The 8581-nt window shown below is 44.4% G+C and overlaps 1 protein-coding gene across 1 annotated transcript; it reads left to right on the top strand.

The window, feature by feature from the left end:
• Positions 1–1620: 1620 nt before the first annotated feature.
• Positions 1621–5880, top strand: LOC106807211 (carnitine O-palmitoyltransferase 1, liver isoform-like). The gene is made up of 4 exons (XM_014809496.1): positions 1621–1780; positions 3584–3740; positions 4164–4280; positions 5495–5880. The coding sequence occupies exons 1-4, from the start codon at positions 1641–1643 to the stop codon at positions 5687–5689; spliced, it is 609 nt and encodes a 202-aa protein (XP_014664982.1). The 5' UTR covers positions 1621–1640; the 3' UTR covers positions 5690–5880.
• The last annotated feature ends 2701 nt before the right edge of the window (positions 5881–8581 follow it).

Below are 8581 nucleotides of genomic sequence, written 5' to 3'. Positions count from 1 at the left end.
ATTGTGAGATAGTTGAGACCCTGTGAATGGCATAGCTTACACCTAATGCGTACTTAATTAATATATTATATTTTAAGAGCGTATAAAGAAGGAGAGCGTACAACGGTGAAATGCTGAAACCATGTTGCAGTATTAGTCGAATTAATAAACTTTCTTCGTTTTATTTTGACAATTCTTTGCAGTATTATTGATCAGCTGTCCTACCTTGCTAATATAAAACAAACCGCATGTCCCTACGATGCCCCTACGCTGAGATAATGAGCGGTGAAAATCTGGTGAAAACCGACTCGAGATCAGTGTGTACTGCGATTGTCTCTCGCTTTGAGATAACTTCGGCAAACCTCACGTGTTTCCGTCATTCATTGACAAATCAGATGAATGAAAACTTGTTTGTTGAGCAAGGAACTTTGGGTAGACCATACCATACATCGCCATAAACTGTTTTCTTTGTGTTCATCTGCGTCGACTGCGACTACAATTTACAACTTTCCTGTATAACGTGTGAAGTCAGTGCAATGGCAGAACATTCAGTTCCACGAGCTATTCCAAAACTTGGACTACCTCGCCAGAGTGCTGGACCTAGAAAGAAACTCTTTTCTGTAGCAAGTACTAGCACTGCCACCGAAAAAGAAATGCCTAGACTTACCCCGATTAAACGAACAAAGACTCATGATGTGGTTCTCCGAAAATCGCCTCAGTTAGCAGCTAAACAGCAAAATGTTGAAATCATAGACGTGGCCATTACTCCTTGACATGTTGTTATTGATTGCCATAGTGATGACCCCCACCTCAGGCTGCCTGTAGTAAATTCCGTAGTAATGACGTAATCAGTCAGCCCCACCAGCGGCGACCGGAAGCAACACACTGGCCACAAAACGAGAGACAGTCACAATACACACTGATCTCGAGTCGGTTTTTGGCAAAAATACAAGATTTTCACAGCTCATTATCTCAGCGTAGGAGCATCGTAGGGACAAGCGGTTTGTTTTATATTAGCAAGGTAGGACAGCTGATCAATAATACTGCAACATGGTTTCAGCATTTCACCGTTGTACGCTCTCTTTCTTTATACGCTCTTAATTATATGTATATATAAACGGTGCGAAATTAGACAGCGAGTCCGCCGAGTCAAAATATCCTGATTTACTGTCAGACTCCTGATTTGACATATGCCAGGAGGTCTGTGTGACTCCCTGAAAATTCTGCCATACTAACTTACTTCGTTCAGAGCCCGGCCTCGTGGAATTACCATATTTTTCAGCTAATGTCCAAGAAATTTGGCAGACGTGCAATCTGCATGAATTCTTAAAACATAAGCCGCATTGCATTATTTGTTAATATCTTTAATTTTGAACCTCAAACGCGACTCCCTAAATTTTGCTGCGGGACTCCCTCTTGTTGAGGCGTAGGGGTCTGTTGGCACTCCCGTGTTCAAAAGTTAATTTCGACCCCTGTATATATATATATATTATATATATAGAATACAATAATAATATAATATAATAATAATAATACTATTATATAAATTAAGTGTGCATTAGGTGTAAGCTACGTCATTCACTCTCAACTATATCACAATTACATGTTCATCACGCCCGCCTCCCCCCATCCCACAGGTTAGTCCGGACGCGTGGATACAGATGGCGCTGCAGCTGACCTTCTACCAAGGAGCCGGTCACTTTGTGTTGACACTACGAGGCGTCGATGACTCGGTCTCTACCTGGCCGGACGCCACCGAGACCGTACGCACTCTAACTTGCGAGGCGGCCGAATTCGTCAGGTGAGCACACCTGTAATTATCACCTGTACAGGTGAACACACCTGTAATTATCACATGTACAGGTGAGCACACCTGTAATTATCACATGTACAGGTGACAGCAACCATGTAATTTATTCACATGTAACAGGCTGAACACACTGTATTATTGCCAGTAGCAGGTGAGCACACCTGTAATTATCTATCCTGTCAGGGGAACACACCGTAATTATCACTGAGCAGGTGAGCCACACTTGTAATTATCACCTATACAGGTGAACACACCTGTAATTATCACCTGTACAGGTGAACACACCTGTAATTATCACATGTACAGGTGAGCACACGCTGTAATTATCACATGTGCAGGTGCAGCACAGCTTTAATTATCACACTGTACAGTGTGAACACACTGTAATATCACCTGTACAGGGTGATACACATGCCTGTAATCATCAATGTACAGGTGAGCACACCTGTAAATTATCGACATGTAGCAGTGTGGCGAACCTGTATTATGCACATGTACAGGTGGCGAAGCACACCTGTAATTATCACATGTACAGGGTGGCACACCTGTAATTTCACCTGTACAGGTGAACACACCTGTAATTATCACCTGTACAGGTAACACACCCTGTAATTTATCACATGTACAGGTGAGCACACCTGTAAATTATCACATGTACAGGTGAGCGAACCTGTATATCAATGTACAGGTGAGCACACCTGTAATTATCACATGTACAGGTGAGCACACCTGTAATTATCACCTGTACAGGTGAGCACACCTGTAATTATCACATGTACAGGTGAGCACACTGTAATTATCACCTGACAGGTGGCACACCTGTAGTTATCACATGTACAAGTGGCCACACCTGTAATTATCACATTGTACAGGTCGAGCAACCTGTAATTAGTCACATGTACAGGTGGCACACTGTAATTATCGACTGTAAAGGTGAGCACGACTGTAGCTTATCAATGTATCAGGTGAGCAGCACCTGTATTATATCCTACATGTACAGGTGAGCACACCTGTAATTATCACCTGTACAGGTGAGCACACCTGTAATTATCACATGTACAGGTGAGCACACCTGTAATTATCACCTGTACAGGTGAACACACCTGTAATTATCACCCTGTATGGGGTGAACACACCTGTAATTATAGTTTCTGCGAACGGTCTACGACTCTACGAGAAAAATGTTCATGTTAAGACTAATGTTAAGACTAATGTAAAGACCAATGTGCAGAATTCATCAGGTGAGAGTACCTGCCAAATATGCCATGGTGTTACGATGTATTCACATCCAATTCTGTGCTCTAACAGCATGAATTCTTAGTGTTTTTCAAGTTGGGTGTAATCAGTAATATATCCGCTGTGAGGTGAAACTATATTTCACTATATTATTTTTGAGATTTGTGAGTTTTTGAGCAATGATTTTGAATAAATCCTTAAAACAAATGTTAAGACTAATTTAGTTTCTGTCATGGTCTATGAGAAAATGTACACGTTAAGACTAATGTTAGACCAATGTTAAGACCAAATTTAGTTTTCGGACACACGCTGACCCCTGACCTCATGAAACCATTTCAGAATGCCCCGCGGTAAGGTCCCTGAGAGGTCGGAATAACCGCGGAGTTCACTGAAGCTTAAATCTCAAGCTCCACATCTCGCCGACATCATCACCTAATCACTCGCCTAAACCCTTGCCTAATCTGTCGCCTAATCACTAGCCTATACCCTCGCCTAAAACCTCGCATAATCACTTGCCTAATCACTCGCCTAAACACTCGTCGTCTCATCCCTCTGCAGGGCGATGGTGGACGACAACGTCGCCGTGGCAACGAAGGTGGCGCTGCTGCGGCGGGCGGCCGCCGTGCACCAGCGTCTCTACAAGGACTCGATGAACGGCATGGGAATCGACCGACATCTGTTCGGACTCTACGTCGTAGCGAAGGGACTCGGATACGTACGTAACTGCGCGGGGCGGGGAGGGGGAGGGCAGGGGCGGGGGCATGACGGTTTGTTATATCGAAGACGCATGGGCAAGGATATATTATCATTATAAATTACATGATTATAATAATAATGATGATGATGATGATGATGATGATGATGATGATGATGATGATAATAATAATAATGATGGTAATAATTAATAATAATAATTATTATTATTGATAATATGTCACGTGTATTATATTTTACATGTGTGCAATAACGATTTTAATAATAATAATTTTATTATCATTATTAAAATCATTATTGTGCAAATCATTATTATAATATGTAATAATTTATACAATATATGCAATATAGTAATAATAATTTTATAATTGTTGTTATAATTGTGTATTATTTCTACTAGCTAGTTGTTGTTGCTTGCATACAGGACTCCAGCTTCCTGGGTAAGGTTCTGTCACGTCCATGGACGATGTCCACCAGCCAGCAGCCACAAACACAGATCACGACATCACCAGACCCAAACCTACCCTTCTTCAAGGATAAGGTAAGATAGGGAGAGAGAATGGGAAGAGAGAGAGAGAGAGAGAGAGAGAGGGTGAGAGAAGAGAAAGTGGGAGAGGAAGAGAGAGACAGAGAGACACTGTGTGGAGAGGGAGGGAAGGGAGTGTGAGAGTGTAGACACAGAGAGAGTAGAGAGAGCGAAGAGAGAGAGAGAGAGAAGAGGTGAGAGAAGAGAAAGTGGGAGAGGAAGAGAGAGACAGAGAGACACTGTGTGGAGAGGGAGGGGAAGAGGGAGTGTGAGAGTGTAAGACAGCAAGAGAGAGAGAGAGAGAGAGAGAGAGAGAAGCAGGAGAGAGAGAGAGGACAGAGAGAGAGAGAGAGGGTGAGGAGAAGAGAAAGTGGGGAGAGAGAGAGACAGAGAGAACACTGTTGGAGAGGGAAGGGAAGAGGGAGTTGCGCAGAGGTGTCGACAGCACAGAGAGAGAGAGAGAGAGAGAGAGAGAGAGAGAGGGGGTGGGGGAGAGAGAAAACGTAAAGGATTTCATTATTAACTCACTACAAACCTACTCATGATAGAGCAGCTATTTCCTCCATAGACATATAATCAGATACATACTTACACCTCCTTGTACTTGTAACTAAACGTTGCTATGCATGAACCCTATGCTGCTGCTATTTGTTTATACAATCTGCTACTCATCTACCATTACAATTACATTACTTAATAACTATATATATATATATATATACACATTACTTAATAACTATATATATATATATATATATATATACATTATACATTATATAATAATATATATATATATATAACTACATATATTACATAATACATTACATTATAATATACATCTACCATTTAACTAGAGCATCGCTTGTTCTCCTCTATTACCTATTATGCGTGATTCAAACTAAGAGGAAATCTTTCAGCGAATTAATCTCCTATAAATCTAGGGGAAGTGTTTGCCCCTTTCAGCTTCCTATGACACCCTGAAATCTATAATGTAATCGAATGCAATATTTTCTATAAAAAAATGGCAAAAGGCTTTTTAGGCGTCGCCTCTTAAAGCTATATTTGCGAGATTATTGCTCAGAAACACTCAATCCAACAAAATATATAAAAAGCAAAAGGCCCAAAAAATAAAAATAAAAACCTATCTCTTTTGTTATCCTAAAAAACACCCTAAGCAAGAAACAAGTTCATCTTTTGACTCCCGTCCCCCGCGGCGTTTTTCGTTACAGATGTGCCCCGGCGGGGGTTTCGGACCCGTGGCCGACGACGGGTATGGCGTTTCCTACATGGTCCCGAATGACGCTAAAATCTTCTTCCACGTGTCGTCGCGCCGTTCCTGCGTGAACACAGACTCGGCAAGGTTCCAGGATCGGTTGTTCGCGACGCTGAGCGACATGAAGGCCCTGTTCGAGGAACCCCAGTAGCGATGGAGGGAGCAACGCGATGGAGGGAGCGACGCGATGGAGAGAGCGATGCGAGCTTGCAGTGACAGAGATGTTTTTATTCTAATTTTGCCTCTCAGTGACTTTTTATCACGATTGCCATTGCTGCTGCTGTCACTGCTGCTGCTGCTGCTGTCACTGCTTCTGCTGCTGCTGCTGCTGCTGTCACTGCTTCTGCTGCTGCTGCTGCTGCTGCTGTCACTGCTTCTGCTGCTGCTGCTGTCACTGCTTCTGCTGCTGCTGCTGTCAGTGCTGCTGCCTCTGCCGTCGCTGCTGGTGTTGTTTTTATTTCTGTTGTTGATGTTGTGAAGTGTTTTTTATTTAAAATCCGCGGTTTTCCGGGAGCACACGAGAGACGCCGACAACGACGACGATGACGACGACGACGGCAACAACAAGAATACGTTCAATATCATAACTACGCATATTGTATAATATAATATAACGTATTTCGACGTAGCATGAACGACGTGTGGGAGAATGGTGTCTGTTCGTCATCATATAATGTTCGTCGTCGGTTGCCGGGCCGGCAGTGCGCGTGGGAGACGCGCTACCAGGTGGGGTGGTGGTGCCTGTTACGCCCGGACAGTATTGCCAGTATTGAGCGAAATATGTGATAGCACACTTGCCGCGTGGTCGTCCTCTCATGTGGAGGGAGCTTGATGATGATGACGACGATGACGGCGGCGCGTCCGGGGATGGTAGGGGCTGCGTCGCCATAGCGACGACATTCCATGATGTTACTTATAGCGGGGAGGGAGGGACGGCGAGACAGAGAGCGAGAGAGAGAGAGAGAAAGAGAGAGAGAGAGAGAGGGAGAGAGAGAAAGAGAGAGAGACGGAAGCGAAAGAGCGGAGCAGAGACGCGAAGAAGGGAGCAGACGTATCGGGCCGAGGAGAAGAGAAAGATTAAGGAGAAGAGAAAGACATGAGATGAGAGAAAGAGAGAGAGAGGAGAGAGAGATGAGAGAGAGAGAGTGAGAGCGGAGAGAGGAGAGAGAGAGAGAGAGAGAAAGAGACGAGAGAGGAGAGAGAGAGAGCCGAGAGAGAGAGAGAGAGACGAGAAGAGAGAGAAGAGAAAGACAGAGAGAGAGAGACGGAGCAGAGAGAAGAGAGGAAGACGAGAGAGAAGACAGAGAGGAGAGAGATGACGAGAGCAGATGAGAGGAGCTGAGAGTAGAGAGAGAGAAAGAGAGCGTGCGCCAGTTAAAGATAAAGGTCCTCCTTCTCCTCTTCCTCTTTCCCGGTTTCAGGCCGCGGAGCGCCTGAAGGTAACGTGGAGAGATGTAGGAGGACAGCCACACTAGACTGACCCACACAGACCCATTAAGCTTGCGGTTGGTGCGCGCGAAATACCTGTGACCGCTGCGAATCATGATTATAGCGTAGTGCGTATGCGCATGCGTCGACCCGACCGAATCCCAGCCTCGCCTTTGTTTGCGAAATTCCTGTACCTGCCGAAATAATGCATATAGGATATACGATATCAACTACGAATCTTTACTATCATCCAAATCGTAACTAATATTAAACATTACAAATTTTTATACAAACGCTTCAATTGACAGTTCGTGTTGTCCAAGTGTACACAACGCATCGTAACACAAGACGACTGTGATTGCGTCCTGTCGGCACGCATCCTATATCATGGTATTCGCCACAGGTCAGGTATTTTCGCGCGACACCGGAAAGTTGCACAGCGTGTGTGGTGGACACCGCAGCGGGATTTAGCTGGGGTGTCGCTTGATGCGCGTGTGTATGGCTGTACATACTATTGGTCGGTGTGTGGTTGCTGCCTGCTGGTCTTCGTATATAATCATTATTTATTGCACACGTCAATCAATGCTACTACTACTACTACCTGCGGACTTACTAACCGCTACCTTCCGATCCACAGCTGCATGTCGTTAGCGGTATATATGTATATTATTAACGTGCGTGCGTGCGTATGTGTGTGCTTGCGTGCGTGCGTGCGTGTGCGGGCCGCGGCGCATGTTGGCGTGCTCCGGCTCGTTGTTGATGTTCACTTGTTTTATTCGTTTTATTCACGACGGCGCGGGAAAACCGGGACGAGATTTCGCGACGCGTTTCAGTATTATTATTATTTACGGACCGGTGCGGTAGATGTCGCTACTGTCGCTGAAGCTTTGTATTGCTTGCTCGGCTCAATGCGAGATGGCGATCATGTTTGTGTTTGTGTGTGCGTGCGTGTACGCGTGTTCGTGCGTGTTCGTGTGCGTGCGCGCACTAGCAATCGTTGTTGCATTACAATTATTGTGCGTTTATTAGGTTTGATGTTTTACGAGCTTGTATTGTGAAAAATAAATAGGAAAATTAATGTACACCTAAAATGGTGGCGCTCCTTTCGTTTTTTCCCCGTCTCATGACAGCAGCCGTTTCATATCCGTTATTTTTTGTAATTTCTTGGCTGTTTTTAGGGGGTAGAAGGTAGAAAGAATCAAATCGTCAATTCGTTGTCAGTGGGTGCACACCTACTGCTCGCTAAATCAGGGTATACTTACGGCGATCGTGCAAAAGTCAACAGTTAGAGGCACTGTTTTCGGCACCCTGGGCAGTTTTCTTTAAAAAAACAAATTATTGGTGGCATTGGTGGCCACAAGTCCGTATAGACTGAAACGATTTAAATGAGAGTTGCCAGCGATACAGATGCGACCGAATGTGACGTCACAGTCTGACCCTCCCATAAAATGTGATATCACAGTAACCCACACAGTGACACACACACACCCGGTTGTGATGCCACAGTATCTCACTGCCCCCCCCCCCCATCCAGTGTGACATCGCACTCACTATATTAACTAATAACAAACAATAACAACAACAAACAGCATAAAACCACTATAACAGCGTCATG

Source organism: Priapulus caudatus, unplaced genomic scaffold (genome assembly GCF_000485595.1).
Source record: "Priapulus caudatus unplaced genomic scaffold, Priapulus_caudatus-5.0.1 Scaffold201, whole genome shotgun sequence".
Classification (NCBI taxonomy): Eukaryota; Metazoa; Priapulida; class Priapulimorpha; order Priapulimorphida; family Priapulidae; genus Priapulus; species Priapulus caudatus.
Note: the sequence above shows the minus strand (reverse complement) of the source record. Positions and strands in the feature narration are given on the sequence as shown.

Bases quoted from the DNA above. Each gene is read 5' to 3' on its own strand.
- LOC106807211 (XM_014809496.1), top strand. From the start codon at position 1,641: ATGGCGCTGCAGCTGACCTTCTACCAAGGAGCCGGTCACTTTGTGTTG. The intron at 1,781-3,583 runs GTGAGCACACCT...ATCCCTCTGCAG, and splicing joins GAGGCGGCCGAATTCGTCAG to GGCGATGGTGGACGACAACG. The intron at 3,741-4,163 runs GTACGTAACTGC...GCTTGCATACAG, and splicing joins TAGCGAAGGGACTCGGATAC to GACTCCAGCTTCCTGGGTAA.